Raw genomic sequence first — 16,578 nt, forward strand, 5'->3', positions numbered from 1 at the left:
AGAAAACTTCAACGCACCCTTATCTACTACCTGCTAACGTTAGTGAACCGCACCCAAGCAAGCACACTTCGCAGTTCCTCCGGAAATGCATTTTTCTAGTTTAGTCAAATGTCCAAAGACTTCTGAACTGGCACACTTCCAGGCTGCTGGCTTTGTACTCATTTCAAAAATCAAACAAATATGCAAATATCACCAAAACATCAAAGCCCACAATGATAAAGTTAATCCACAATTAACAAGAAGGCAACAGAGTGCTGCAGTGATGATGTATTTTTGTAGATCATATAAGATTTATCCATTGGCTTTTGGATTATTGCCTAAATTCAAGGAGACAGAGACCAGAGACGATGGAAAAACACACGGAGAGCAGCAGCTTTTTTTCCCCAGCTCTGATAGCCGCAAGACCATGCCAAACGTGTTGAGTGCGAAAACAAGCTCAAAACGTTTTAGACCCCGCTTTACACCTGTATTTAGCGTTGTTCAGTTGTGATCCGATAAACCACAACGCATCTTAATAGCAGGTGTAAACAGGGCCTATATCACTCTATCAAGCAACATCACCACAATGACATGAAGGAGCCATGACAATTCGAGCCTTTAAGGGATACAGTGCATGTTGATACACTCCAATCACCCAGACAAACATAGCAGTTTCTAGCATGAAGTTGTATCAAATATTCCAAACAAATCTGACGCCTTGAATGCACATAGCTTAACCATTAGGTTAATTCCAGAGAGAACCATTAATAGATAACCCAAGAAGCCATGCATACAATACACCAGCTGTTAAAACTCTGAGGCTCTCCAAGATGGCAAGCATGCTTGACTTATTTAATGTGAAATGGCCACAATGGGCAACTCCTTGAACTCTTCATCATGTTCTTCAAACCATTCTTGAACAATGTGTGCAGTGTGGCAGGGTGCATTATCCTGTTAAAAGAGGCCACTTCCATCAAGGAACACCATTGTCATGAAAGGGTGTCCCTGGTCTGCAAAGATGTTTAGGTAGGTGGCACGTATCAAATTTATGTCCACATGAATGGCAGGACCAAGGTTTTCCCATAGCATTGACCAGGAGCCTTGCTGTTTCAAATATACTCTGACCCAGTCGCCTTGTCATAACAATTTGTCCCTTGTCAAAGTCGCTCAGATCTTTATTCCTGCCCATTTCTCCTGCATGATTAGGAGAACTGATTGTTTGCTTAACATCTAATCTACTCAGTACTTAATATGTGGATTTATGACATGATCAACAATATTTGCTTATCCTGTGTGTGTGTGTGTGTGTGTGTTTGTATATATTTTTTTTCTCTCAAAAATTTAACATAGAAATGATGGAACATTAGAATTATCAAACATCTTCCATTATGCTTGATCAAAATTCTACTGAAGGAGTATTGCAAAACATGACACTACAGGACCAGAGTTTTTCCCTATTTTGATGATTTCAATTAAGTTATTTTTTTTTTTTTTTCGTTTCAACCAAAAGCAAATCTTCTGTCAGTCTAAACAGGTGTGCTGGATACCAAGATTTAATGGAAATATGAGTCGCGCTCATGATTACAATATTTACATAGTGTTTCAGCAGAAATAATAGACCTACACATAAAGCAAAAAAGCAGCAGTGTTCTGTAGTCTATTTAATCCACGCCTGAAGGCCTGTATGCAAGTATAGTTTATACAAATACTAATAAAAATAATGTATTGTATTGTGTTACTATGTAAATAAAAATCTTGATGACACTTACAATTCTTAACAGTTTCAAATGTTTTGTGCTACTTGCATTATAAGGGCCTATTAATGATATCAAACCTGAATGCATAATAACGATTCCAAAATCCATTATTTTAAGTTGGTGGGCTGTTTTTGTTACACAAACCTGGCAACCCAGTCTAGGACGCACGAGTGACGAGTAAGACTATTAAAAGAATGGGGAAGTTTAAAGTGGGTCCATGTGCTCAAAGAAATAAACCTACAAACTCTTTCATCTAAAATCTTTCAGTTCAGACTTTCTTGCATATACTCTCTTCCCACAAAACACTCTTATAGGACTTAAAGTACAAAATCCTTTAATACAAATTTGTGCGAGAACGAGGCAACCAAAAAAAAAAACCTGCCAAAAAAAAAAAAAAAAAAAAAAAAAAAAATCCGTGCACTTTTTCTGTAGGCTAATTTATCAGACTCTCTGGTAGTAAATACGTAAAACGTTGTCGGTTTTAATGGATTTGGTTATAACGAAATTTTCGTAGTTATTAATAAATCTCATTCCCTGATCTGTTAAGCACAAGGCATTTAGATAATTACTTAATAACATACAAATTTAAATAGTTAAACTGAATTTTTATATACATTAAACCATATTCACAAATACATAAAATGTAATTATTTTGTAATTATCTGTCTCACTCTCTTTGTAACAAATATATCGCTGATAGAATATTGCACAAGTCTACGACAGCTATTTAACGATTGAAATACACATTTACCTTGCTGACGGGCGCGCCGACCGTCCACTTTAACAGCTGCATATACTATAGCAGTACCTGTGTCACGTCAATATAAACGGGGGTTGACCACTCATCATGGAATTGGCCATGTGTTGGCGCTCAATATGATTGGCTGGAAGGAGGGCGTTTTTCGTTTGCTCTCCTATCGGAAGCTGGGACATGTCCAACATATTATACAAACAACTTGAAAGAAACATTTGGCCTACAACTTTGAAAAACGCCTGAAATGTAAGTCATTTTTACATTTTAAGGCAAATTTCTCTCACATGAGAATGATAAATAGACAAAACTTGTGACATGTATTTTTGCTCAAATGATATGCATACTAGCTACAATCATCATGAACCAGAATCATGGCAGCAGGTTTTATGATTTTTGAGATAATAGAGATATCATTTACCCAGTACACTCGTGATTCTGTACTGCTGGAAGATTGCAACAGTATCCCTACCTATACTACAAAGGCAAACATAATTCCTGGTCTTAATGAAGTGCTATTGTCTCCAAACGGATACCACTGCATTTTATGGACAAGCACATAACCAATGAATAATAAACTTCAGTGTGACACCTCCTTTCACACCCACAACACTTCACTGAAGACCTGGGGCCTGTTTCAGAAGTGAGGTAAAGTGAAAACTCTGAGTATGTTGACCCTGAAATGAGGGAAACTCTGGGTTCTCTGTTTCAGAATGGGAGGTATGTCAAACCTGAGAAAGCAGAGTAAGTCAAGCCGTTTCTGAAAGAGAGGTAACTTAGAGTCAGTTACCATGGTAACTTACTCTGTGAACCTAACCTGGTCAGGAGCAGGTTGTCTTCGGTAAACCCAGAGTTTCTTTCGGCCTCCTCCCCATTTTTAAAGAGGAAGCGGTGTTTAAACACCTCATTCACTCTTTCAGTAAATTTATTCATTGCTGTTTTTACTGCTGTTTTTTTTTTTTTTCAATTTTTTTTAATAAGATGAAGCCTATATAACTCCTTAACTGGCAACTGAAATACAGTAGTAGATTAGAGTTACATAATGTAGTTCTAAACAAATTCTACAGAATTAAACTGTGGCATTTACTGAAAATCACTGAACTGTGTTCATCTGTGCAACAGAAGTTGATGGACCCTCCTCCTGCTGTTCTTCCACACTCTGGGGGCGGGGGGAGAGATAAGAATACCCGTTTATGCTTAGATTTAAACTTGGATTCTACAGGCTACTCCACATAAAAATGTGAAAAAATCTGAATGTGTAGATTGTTTGATGTGTAGACACATAATATTAATTACCTCTGTAGGCCTCTCTGTGCCAGCAGAAACTCTTTATCCCCATCGTCCTGTGAAGATGAGCATTTGGTTGAGTACACTTTATAACACTATTTGTCATAATTTCTAGTGTATTGAGTAGGCTACTTGAGTAGGCTACTTACAACTTACTACTTACAGGTTCTGTTGGGACAGGATGCTCCAAAAGACAGATATTACCATCAGAATCTGTTGGGACCAACAAAAAACCCAACCCAAAGAAAAATAAATGGAAATATCAAAAATAGCCTATATAAAAAATAACACATATGTAAACCTCTTACATTTTATGAAGGCCCTTGGATCTTCGGGAGTGACTGGCTCTGAAGTCCCTCCAGGAATTCCCTCAGCCAAAAATGCTGCTGCACTGCTAGACACTGGATGCTATTTAGTTATTTAATATGTCAAATGTTTGTAAAGTCAGGCAGCCTACACCCATGATATGCTCAAGCCTTACCTGATTGAATTATGTTTTTATATTTAATTTTCAGCTGCTGGCATGTTCTTTTTATACCTGCAGGATTGCACCTACATGAAAATTAAAATTAGGTTGAATAACATACTGTTCTTCCAGTTTCACCTCTGATATTATAACAGTTGGGTAAGTTACTCTAAAATAGTTATTAATTACTAACAACTAGATTAATGTAATAATGATAATATTTAGAAAGTATTGGTCTACTTGTTACTAATTACTAAATCCCATATCAACCTCAACCACTTGAACAATACAAGGAGAGACAAGAAACTGCACTTTTAATGCTTTCAAATAAACAATTTACAGTTGCATGAATTATTCTTGAATTGACCAAAGTGTGTAGAGGGAGAAGGTTACATTAAAGTATACCTCTTAAAAATGTATGTTAAATATACAGAATTGTTCTATAGTCTAATGCAATTACATCAGATTTTACTTTAAATTACAGAAGAATTAAGAGTAATCCCTTTAATTAAATTATTTAGATTACTTGGTAATTAATTACACCCATCACTGTATAACAGTAATTAAAATGTAATCTTACGCATTGACTCAAGCAACTATTTTCTCCCTAGCTAACTCTGTCCTTCGCTGCTGGAGCCGATATTTAAAAAAAATAATAATAATACGTGTTCATACTCTCCATGTGCTTGTAGAAGCTCATCCAGTTCTGCTGGTGAGAAATATGCAGACCGCTTTTTGTCTGGCGCTGTTGCCATGGTGACTCAATCTCTGCGCTCCATTGATAATGGCTTTTTATAGTTGTGGTGCACGCGCTTAACTTAGAGTTGATTGAACTAACTCATTTCAGCTGTTCTGTAACCAGAAACTTAAGAGTTTCCCATCTCAGGGTAAGTCAACTCAGAGTTCAAGTTTTAACTCAGAGCTGGTTGAACCTCCTTTCTGAAACAGGCCCCTGCAGAACTGATTAATGTTGAATAAGCTTTTAATAATCCCAAACATATAAACAGTAAACTTTTGACTGGGACAATTAATAAAAATGCACTTTTATTGAGAAACTTTTTAATTGTACATTTAAAAAAAAAAGTAAAGAAACAAAAGGACAAACAAAAGGGCTTCAAGCACGTGATAAGATGACATCTGATGTTTCAAACAAATGCTGGTCATTGATTGCAATAAAACACCAAACAATAAAACAAAGGCATCAAAATCTCAAAAGGCTCAAAATCTTCCAGAACGTTCCCGATCTCTTGATCTCCTCCTCTCCCGTTCACGACCTCCACGGCTACGATCCCTTGAACGAGAACGTTTTTCACGAGACCCTGACTGAGAACTAGGTCTAATGGAAAGAAATTAATTTACATTACAACAAAATTGCCAACTCCAATTAAAGGGACAAGTCTTGCCTTTGAAAAAGAAGGTTTTTAGTACCTTTTCCTACGACGTCCATAAAGATCTCTCCTGAGTTCTCGAGAAATGGGTTTCAAGTGCATGAAATTACAGAAACCACCTCTAGTGCACTCCCTGTGGTGAGACGAGATACAGCACAAAACATTGCTATTAGAGCATAAAACCAAGTTTATTTATTTCATGAAATTCATGATGTCAACACTAGTTTTACACTAGGGGTGGGCGGTATGACCAAAATTCTGTTTCACGGTATGACTAATTTTATTTCACGGTAACGATATATTTCACGATATAGTTATTTATATCTGTAGTTATTCTCGAAAAATCGACAAAAAGGGCTTTGTATAATAAATAAACCCAAATACTTTAGAAATGAAAAGTATTTCACCTTGTTTGAATTTTCTTTTTCTTTTATTTGGTAAATTATTTATTTGGTAAACTCTTTTTAATAGCTAAATATAGTAAACAAAACACTCTCATCAACTTTTAGATGAACTGCCCCCAACTGATTGATACTAAATACAACTCATAGGTGCAATTCAACTTTAAATAAAGTGTTGCTGAATAATTTTTCAATCTCATGTTATTGCTTTACTTCATCAATCATTTTATAATATCTGAATATCTTATATTGAACTATTCTACTCATAATAAATTAGTTACTTCCTTTTAATTTGGTATGATATTAGTAGATACTAGTTATGTTTAAATGTTTTCCCGGTAGGCTGCATGATATCTGGCAACCCGTCATCTAAAGCTAACATCTAACATCTCCTGATGAGCATACTGACACCTTGTCAGCTCACAGTGGGTGCACCTATAAGCCTGTATCCTATTTTTCCTATTTTCTGTCGGGTCGGATTTTTCGCGCGCTGTCTGCGGATGTGACATCAAGCGCGTTCATGTTAAACGTTTCAGATCACTCTGCCACCACCGCTAGTCAGCAATTAGCCTTAGTTTCTCAAACAATATATGTATTTGACTGTTCTTACCTCTGTAACCATAATGTTGACTTCTTTGCAGCGGATGACTTGTGAAGTGTGCACGTACGAGAGCGAGCAGAAAGGAAGAGCAGTTCCGTTTTTTGGCCACAGGTGTCAGTCGCGAGTTTAAATTTCAGAAAAACGCATATAGGCCCTTTAATCAAGAGAGGTTCAGAAGTGTCAAGTTCATAAGTGACTAGGAGAACAGCAGTATGAAAACCGGGCAGCAGCTACTGTTAGTGTTGACTAAGTAGTGTAAATTATACACATCTTGTAACTGCGCCATTATTTTACATAGCTTGGTGAACACCGACACGCCGCGCTCCCTCTCAGTGCGTGTGCACGCGCGCGTCTTTTGCATCAGTAAAATGCGATCGGTTAATTTGAATGACAAGTTGTAATCACGCATTGAATCGAAGCAAGATTTGATCAGCTGTTTCAGTGGCCAGTTTGGAGTTAGAAATATATCACTCGCGCTGCATATTTAGTCATTTTGCCTCAGATACAGGATTATACATTTGCTTTAACAAGCAGGTTGTTCATTACCACGGCAACCGCTCGCGTGTCATACTGAATGCGACATTATTTAAGGTTATTTCTATTCGTTACGATATTGATATATGAACTGTTGTTGTCAAGTAAGCTTTATGCTTTCCCCGTTGCGATCGTGCACTCCTCCTGCCGCACTGCTCTAGGTCAGGGGTTTTCAAAGTGGGGGCCGCGGCCCCCTGGGGGGCCGCCAGGGGGCGCCAGGGGGGCCGCAGCAAGTTGGGGAAAAAAGCGGAAAAAAGTAAAAAAATATATATATTTATAAAAAATATTAAATATTTGCTAATATGAGTATTGTTATGAAATAACATTATAATAATTTGTTGCATAGCCTATCTTAACATTATACTTTTAATGTTAATATTTTAGAGATGAACTGATTGATCGGCTAGTGACAAGAATTGGCCGATTTTCACGTGATTTTCAGTCTGACATATGCCGATTCAAATGCACTCGGGCGCCGCATGAATAACATGATCGCGCAACATCAGCATCACACATGCACACAGAACGCACATGTAGGAAACCTTGTGAATTACGGTCGTTTCAGACCGCGAGCGGCGCGCGAGCAGCGCGATTTTTTTCCGGCGTGCATGTTCAGTGAGTGCATTCACACCGCGAGCAGGAGCAGCGCGTGAGCGTCAAGCAGGAGCGTCGCGTGAGCAGCAGTGAAGCGGAGGGTTTCGGCGCCGAGTCTATTTTTGCTGCGCTGCTCACGCTCAATTAAAGTGAAGGCACACTTTTGATGGACAAAATAAATATGATTTCACACAAAAAGTACCTAAAATGCACATATTGCATGTATAGTGTGTTTGAACAAGAACTGGAGTAGGATTTTTGCCTTCATTTTCTTTTCTGACATAGCCTACTAAAGAAAATGAAGACAAAAATATTTATAGAAAATGTATTAATTTAAACTTGTTTTTATTAATCAGTTTGGGTAAAAGTGGTGTTTTATTATATATAGGCTATATTGGGGCTGGAGGAATTAACGCGTTAATCTTTGCGATTAATTTGAAATGTTTAACGCGTTCAAAAAATAACGCATTTAACGCAGCACTTTTTTTTGCCTCGTTTTAATGATTTCCTGTTGCGGCTGCTATTAAAAAGCCGAAAATATGTGGATCGGGTTTCATTCTCGAGCAGCTTTAATGAGCGGGTCTTTTCCGCTCCGTGTGCGCCGCCGCACTCTCCGTTCCGTGTGTGTGTGTGTGTGTGTGTCGGCCATAGGTGTCGGCGCGCTGCGCGTTCTGCTCTGTCGTTCACGGCCCAAACGCTCCAATCATGTACCGATCACGCACTGGAAAAGCAAGTCCAAAATAAGGTGAAATTTCTCTCTAGACTTCTGTTTGCTGCGCTGTTATTCATGCTGGGCAACAATGTTAAAGGGATAGCTCACCCAAAAATTTAAATTCTGTCATTTACTCTCCCTCAAGTTGTTCCAAACCTGTATGATTTCCTTTCTTCTGCTAAACACAAAAGAAGATATTTTAAAGAAGGTTTGTAACTAAACAGTTGCTGGTCCCCATTGACCATAGTATTTTTTTTTTTCCTATATGGAAGTCAATGGGGTCCATCAGTCAGGGCCGGCGCTCCGCACACGCACATCACGCACTGCGCGTTGGGCACCAAGTGCTTGGGGGGGCACCAAAAAATCTGGGTCATGAAAAAAAAGGTCGTGGGTCGTTTATTTATTTATTTTTTTTTTTTGGTGATTTTCGTTTTTTTGCAGAATCTGTTAGTTTTACAAGCCTCTGTATGTTTGAGATAGCAGTATTGGTATATTTAAAAGCGTACATTTTGATTTTGAAATCGGCTTGTTTTTCGGAGATTCTAGCACGCAGTAGGGGCGTGTCATTGTCGGTGTGTATTTCAACTGAATAAGCCGGCGTGGCTACTTATTATGCAGCGCTCTGGCCAGCTCTATCTGATTTCAAAATTCAATGACGATGGACGCAAATAACATTACGATGTCCAGCAATCGATTTAAATAGTAGGTTACATGGGGTTTAATTTGTCGTTTAATGAGATGTAGCCTAATACATGTTGTCTGTCCTAATATATAGATCCGCCAATTAAATTAATGTTTATCTCAATGGTCCAGTGGTAGAGCTTTCGCCAGCCGTGTCAAAGGTTGTGAGTTCAAATCCGCCCTTGTATAGGTTTTTTTTTTCTCGTATAGTTTTTTTTCTCTCATCAAAACGATTAGGCTATGTTCATCAGTGGTTGTATATCAAGCAGGGACAAGCAAACGTTTGCATTATGTTTTGTGATTTCAACAGAATGAATAGAGAGTATTCGCAAGTTGTTTTCACTCGACGCGCGCTTCAATCTGTTGCGTTGCGATTGAAGCGCGCGTCGAGTGAAAACAGTGCGGTGTGTGCGCGAGCCACGCGAGAAAACTTTGTATCCGTAATGCCACTGATCGCGGCGGCAACGAGCACTTGATTTAAAAAAACACATTTCAGCGCTAGTATCTTATTTAAAAAACGAACGAAATGAATGCTCTGCCAGTTAACTGGAGATTTATTTATTTGTAGAATTGGTCCATTCGTGTCGCGAGGGGGGGGGGGGGGGGGGGGGGGCACCACCAAGCATTTGTGCCTAGGGCACCCAAATGGCTAGCACCGGCCCTGCCATCAGTCGTTTGGTTACCGACTTTCTTCAAAATATCTTCTTTTGTGTTCAGCAGAAGAAAGAAAGTCATAAAGGTTTGGAACAACTTGAGGAAGAGTAAATGAGGACAGAATTTTTAATTTTTGGGTGAACTATTCCTTTAAAATGACCTGCTCTGATCACATGCTATGTGTAATAATAGCTTTTTTAGGACTATAGTTTATTTTTATAATTAGTAAAAAAAAAAAAAATTGAAAAAAAAAATCTTAAATTGATGGTTGATTGATTATTGAAAAAGAATAATACATTGATATATTGATGTTTAATATTATTTTAATATAGGGCTATTTTCTGTTCCTTTTTTCTGGTGATTCTAAGTTTTAATTATTGATGATTACAAGCTTGGAGGAAATGCAATTAATTGCAATTAATTACAGCAAATTGTGCAAGTAATTAGTTAATTTTTTCTAATCGATTCCCAGCCCTAATATATATATATATATATCTGATGTTCACCTAGATGTTTTATTTATTTATTTCTACACGTGCCGTAGTATTGTCGATGGGTTCAATAACACATCCTGCAAAAGGGGGGCCTTGGCCAGAACCTAGTGGTATTTGAGGGGCCTTGGCATGGAAAAGTTTGGGAACCCCTGCTCTAGGTGACTGCTGCGCCTAGACGAAAATATCACGTTAACAACAACCCTTTAGAAAACGTAATTCCTTTGTGGATCCTCTTGATCTGCTTTCTCCATGTTTCTTTGACAAATCTCAGTGTCTCAGTCTCTCGCACGCTGCATGTGAGTTAACCACGCCCACTTATTTACATGTCACGGTATCCACCTTATTCTACTCAGTCTAAACAATGCGCGCTGCCATGGCGACGACTCCGGTTGCCTACTTCCGGTTCGTAGCGCTTGACCTGTACTAGCAGCGAGAGAATGAGTTCAAGCTCCTCATGTGCTGTTGTTGGTTGTTTTAACAATTCAAAGAAGATTTCAAACTTTTTAGAAACTGAGTGTTTCGAGCACAAGATAAGAAGGAGATAAGAATTTATTTTTTAAAAAGCTGTGAGTCAAAAGAACCGGCTCTTTTCAGTGAGCTGAGTCAAACGAGCCGAAATGTTTACTTTTCACATCACATCGTTTTAAAAATAAAAACAGTACAGTAATACAGTAGTCATAACTTAGAATTTTATTATAATTGTATTTCATATAATATACAATAATGTAATTTTTACTTGTCCATAACAACCCGAAAACTTGCCTGCTTGCTGTGCACATCTAATTAATGGCCAAAGTTTTCCGACTTTTTTTCTTATGCTTCAGTTGTAACGTTAACCACTCTAAACGTTTACTTTATTGAATGTATCTGATACGGAACCGGACATGGGCATTATCTCCTTCTTATCTTATTCTTATGGAAGTAGGCAACCGGAGTCGTCGTTATGGCAGCGCGCATTGTTTAGAGCAGAATAAGGTGGATACACGGAATGAAAAAATCTGTTACGTTTGACATTTTCTACCGCGGTAACGATATATACCGTCATACCGCCCAGCCCTATTTTACACTAGCATTAGTGTTACATCACTAAGTTATCCACTTAGGCACAAAACAAGAGAATGAAAACAGGACCACGATAATCATGAGGTTGACAACTCTGACAATATATATATGACTAAATTGTCCCAACCCCCTATTCTTTGATATTTTTAATGCAGCTCTCTTGCACTCCACTATGCATCGCTTCGCTTGTTGTTAGGAAGACAACATTTTTTAAATTGACATTTTTAGGCTGGTCCACCTCAGCAGTCTAACAGCACTCATCAGTCTCAAAATGATTGAGATGGCCAATCATAAAGGCAGAGATTGTTAAGCCAAACATAAATTAAAGGCAATGCTTCAGTTGTGCAATGCTTCAAGTGAAAGAGTGCGAGCTCAAATGTAAGCAGCTAAACACTTCCACTTTCCCTTAAATGCTTTATTTATGAATTATTCAATTAATAAAGAATTAAATTAATTCTTAATTAATTAATTAAATTAACCCCCCCACCTAACCAAAAGATTAAATCAGTCATTAATATGTGCCTTAAAATGTGACATATTATATTAAAATGTTTTGTTAGACACTGACCCCATTTCATATTGTCTGCAGCAGGCTTCTCTGAAGTCTGTAACTGGGGAAAGTTCTGAATGTATTGGCTGGCCATTAAACCAGCGATTATTCAAGTCCAATACAGCCTTTTCAGCATCCTCTTCCCGCCGAAACTGTTAAGACAGTAAAACAAAAAGAAAAGGTTAAACCTTTCCTAGTCTAATTTGAATGCAGGCTGTTACAGTTTCATTGTTTGAAATACTGAAATTAAATATTCTATAAAGTGGTCTTTTAATCAAGCAAATGTGTACCTTCACATAAACATTTCCAACCAAATGATCACCAAGGTTATCACACACATTCATCTCCTCGACCTCTCCATACTTCTCCTCCATTTCTGTAAAGACTTCCTGTTGAAATCATAAACAATCAGCATTAAAAAAACGTAGGAGTAACTACTTCAAAGGATAGTTCATCCAAAAAAGAAATTCCGCCATCATTTACTCTCTCACATGATGTTTAAACCTAAATGAATTACTTTCTTCTTTGTAACACAAAAGAAGATGTTTTGGAAAAAATAGCTAAAAAAATAGCTAACATTCTTCAAATTGTCTACTTTTTTGTTCCACAGAAGAAATAAAGTTATTTTCTTCAGTTTTGGAAGGACATGAATGAGAGTAAATGTGATTATAATTTATTTTTGGGTGAACTCTCACTTTCATTTAACAACTGATTCTTATTAACAGGGTTTCTGCCGGTTTCAGTAAGTCAAATTTAAGACCTTTTTAAGACATTTTAAGACCATAAAGATTGAAATTTAAGACCTACACGACGCATTATCCAATTTAGATAGATAGTTACCTCTGGATCATTAGAGTATCTATCTATCTATCATTCTATCACTCTAGGATTATCTGATGTGTGTGTGTGTGTGTGTGTGTGTGTGTGTGTGTGTGTGTGTGTGTGAGAGAGAGAGAGGGAGAGGTAGATTTTTTTTTTTATAGAAAATTGTACTTTTGCATATTATACTGTAAAAACACAATTATTGTTGATTGCAAAATCTATTGAATGATGAGATGTTTAAAATGACCAAAATTATCACATGAATTGTCAAGTCAACAAGTTTTATGTCGAAAAACAGCAAATAACAAATTGATTAGAATCAATATGCACTTTTTGTTTACGTAAACATTAAAATACCATTAAAAATGATGGCCAGATTTTAAAAGAGTGTCTTGCAACGTTATCTACTAACATGTACAAGTTCAAATAAAATTTTGACAAAAAAGGTTTTATACAAAGATAAACCTCATATTTCAGCCTTTAAAGGTATAGCGGAGGATCTTTCCGAATTTTAGATAAGAACCGCCCTCTCCACTTTTTGAAAAAATGCACATGCGCAACACTCTACCTGCTCCCGAGAGGGAACGCCTATTAAACGTGTGCGAGGTTCTCCTCGTGCACGCTCTGTTTACAAGTTGCTGTCGGCATCGCTCATAGCCTACAAGATTACTTTCCAAAAGAAGATTTGCACTTTTTCTCCAAATAGCATGCCAAACTTTACCTGTCGAGTAGAAACTTCGCGACTGAGGCATCAGTGGGAAGCCCAACCTGTGTTTTCAGCGCACGGCATCGTGTGAAACAATCTCCCAAAAACACTCTGATCTTGTTTCTCTATTCTGAGGGCTTTCTCTTCTTCTCATACAGTTCGTACAAACTTTTTCTCTTGCGACCCTGAGACATTTTCAAAAGACCCGGTGAAACGGCGAGCTTCAATGAATGGCTTAAACCGTAGCTCTAGCTCTACACCACACATAAACACCTGAAAGTGCGCATGCGCAGAAAGCGAAAACTAAGGGACGAGCACGTACGACGGCCTTACGTAAACATATCACCAGAATGATTGACACTTAGCTGGACCAATAGTTTACACTACCCACCCGGAAAAAGAAAATCCTCCGCTATACCTTTAAATAATAAAAAAAAATAGATAAATTACTGACATTTATACATTAGCTTATATTTATTAGTAGTGTTTGGGTGCACCCCCATCCTTCATGTTGACTGAGCTTTCAATGTTGTTATGGAAAGGGGTGATTGGTTGGTTCCTGTCACATGACCTGCGGTGCGTTTACGGCATTCTGAAAAGTTTAGATTTTTTTCATCTCGTTGCGCCTGGTAAAAAAATTAGCATGTCACTTCAATTATGAGCGCGCTTCCCGCGCGCCTACATTTGAACAAACTTGAGCGCGCAAAAGACGCGATATGTGAACGGCCTCTGGCGATCTAGCTCATATCAAGCCACGAGGTATTGGTAGCACGCGAGCGACATGTTGGAGACCCCTGCTAGAGCTCCGCTTTGTAGGCTACAACTCGATACTTTTTTGCTACTTTGTAATAACTTTCTGCGGCCAGCGTTTCTGGAAATGAACGAGGGTAAACACTTTAAGACCTGACTAAATGAAATTTAAGACCTAGGATGAAAATCTGGCTGTTTTTAAGACTTTTTAAGGCCTTAAATTTAAAGTTCCGAATTTTAGACTTTTTAAGACCCCGCGGAAACCCTGATTAATAATTAGTATCATAATATAAGTATTATAATACAATATAAGTATTATGATGCATTATAAGCACAACACAAAAATGTTGATATCACAAAATAAAAATGATGTAAAAAGATGATTATGAAAAAAAAAAAAACTGAGAAAGAGCTCCTGTAAAATGTGCCACTCAGACCTCCACAACTAAAAACCTTGGGTTGCCAGGATTTCTCCATCACCCAACCAGCACTGCTTTTAATGGCTTCATCTAAGTGTAAATATTAGTCTTGTCCTTGTTGGGACATCACATTAAGTAGATGTTAGATGTGCACATTAATAGCAAATGTGTAGTTTACTTGTGTGGGATTTTGACCCTTGGAACATCAAGTAATTTTTAAATCAGGTCCACCAGTCTAATGAAACCAAAAAGCTCATCCATGATGAAAACTCACCTCAAAAAACTCGTCATAATGCTCCTGCATTTCCACATCACTAACAGCACCTAGCAACAATTTTTTTAATACAATTAGAACACTGCAAATTGTATCAGAGGGCAAGATATTTTGATATATAGCCACCATTGCATGCAAATAAGTAATACAATTCTAGATTAACTGGCCCACCATAAAACTGGATAGTATATATATAAAAAAAAAATATATATATATATATGATCTGTTGATCATCAATCAGACTTGATATTGAATTTACTATAACACATTTATAATTTTTATTAACATTTTGAACTGAGAATTCAGAGAGGAAGCAAATCTATGTCAGGCACAGTAAGCCTTAGTATTTATTCAATAATAATAATAATCATACAGGTCAAAGCCATGTCTGTTCCCTTGATAACCAACTTTACATCTCATAAGTCTCACTGTTATACATTACTCATACAATTCCCAAGCAAATGCTTTTAAGTGTGATGCATACTTATGGATATAAAGTGTCTGCAAAATCTAAATCCTGGAATAAATACACCTTCATTATACCTCTAAACATATGGCCATGGTACAACAACTAAAGGATTTTAGAAGTATTTGTGAAAAGTGTATTTTCCAAAAATAGTTTCTGAAAAGGGATTAAATAATTGAACACTGTTATGGATGCGTTTGAAATGGTAAAGAAGTGGTAAAGAAATGTTCAATGCCGCAGACTCCTGCAAGCAAGTGGGGGGACAACTTACAGTGTAAACCATCAGCAGATTGGGCAGAGTTTTGAGGGTTACGGTATATGTTCATGAGGACAATAGTCTGAAATACAAAATGTGCATTTTTGAAAAACAAACTCTAAGACTGTTTAGCATCCAGGTCTATAGACCACATGGGATATCAACATTATAAATTAGGCAATTAATGAAAACAAGTGAATTGGGAAGAGTGGGGTCAGCAGGACAGGTCAGAGATCCATCCAAAATGACAAGAGAACCTGTACGTAAAGGTCTCAGGCTTTTGTTGAAGCCGAAGACTATCTTCTGTAAACAATAATGTAAATATGTACAGCTTATTTAAAACATTTTAAACAAGGGCTCTAAATAACCTCATGCAGATCATTAAACGTCCAAAACAATTAGTTATGTCCAAAACAAAAACGTGACATCTGCTTTTTTGTCCTTTACTGGAGGGAAATAAAGATGAGTGGCATTGAGTAGTCTGCACTGAACTCATACTTACCTTGACATTAAATAAATAAAAAAATAGCTCTGCTATGTAGGAATCAAAACAAACCCAGCAACACTTATACCCATTTTCCATCAATATGTTGCTAGTTTTCATGCAATCTGGGAGCCTGTCACAAACTGGCCAAAAAAAAAAATCAAATGTGCCATAACAGGTCTTATGTGGCTAGGCATTCAGCATTCTGTCCATAACTCCTACTCTTTTTCGATGGTTGCAAGCTCACTAATTTCTCTTGTATCTCTGTAGAACAACATATTGCAAGTAGAGCAATGTTAATTTTGACAGCAATTTTTTATTTATTTGTAGTTTAAGTCTTCCGACTAAAATACCATTTAGTTTTAGTCACCTGAATTGTTTGTTTTAGACAACTAAATATAATAAGATTTTAGTCGACTAAATCTACAGTAAATCTACTCTAATCTAACAGGTTTAGTTCAATTATAATGCATCAATTAATAATTTCTCT

At 37.2% G+C, this 16,578-nt stretch overlaps 1 protein-coding gene across 5 annotated transcripts in view; it reads right to left on the reverse strand.

Moving 5' to 3' along the window:
- Positions 1-16,578, reverse strand: part of cbsa (cystathionine beta-synthase a) — a 37,989-nt gene that overhangs the window by 15,722 nt on the left and 5,689 nt on the right. For 2 of the 5 annotated variants that reach the window (XR_014029547.1, XR_014029548.1), the window contains 8 exons: positions 15,620-15,686; positions 14,883-14,932; positions 12,202-12,300; positions 11,930-12,063; positions 5,669-5,761; positions 3,938-5,576; positions 3,784-3,830; positions 3,463-3,646 (listed from right to left, as the gene is read on the reverse strand). Coding sequence is in view for 2 of the 5 variants with exons in the window: in XM_081394605.1 (XP_081250731.1) it covers positions 5,459-5,576; positions 5,669-5,761; positions 11,930-12,063; positions 12,202-12,300; positions 14,883-14,932; positions 15,620-15,686 (561 nt within the window). In the remaining 3 variants the exon portion in view is untranslated. Of the gene's footprint in view, positions 1-3,462; positions 5,577-5,668; positions 5,762-11,929; positions 12,064-12,201; positions 12,301-14,882; positions 14,933-15,619; positions 15,687-16,578 lie in introns of those variants that run through there. The other 3 variants (XR_014029546.1, XM_081394604.1, XM_081394605.1) reach the window with 2 other exon arrangements.

This window comes from Scardinius erythrophthalmus (genome assembly GCF_964197995.2).
Source record: "Scardinius erythrophthalmus genome assembly, contig: HAP1_SCAFFOLD_49, whole genome shotgun sequence".
NCBI classification, from domain to species: domain Eukaryota; kingdom Metazoa; phylum Chordata; class Actinopteri; order Cypriniformes; family Leuciscidae; genus Scardinius; species Scardinius erythrophthalmus.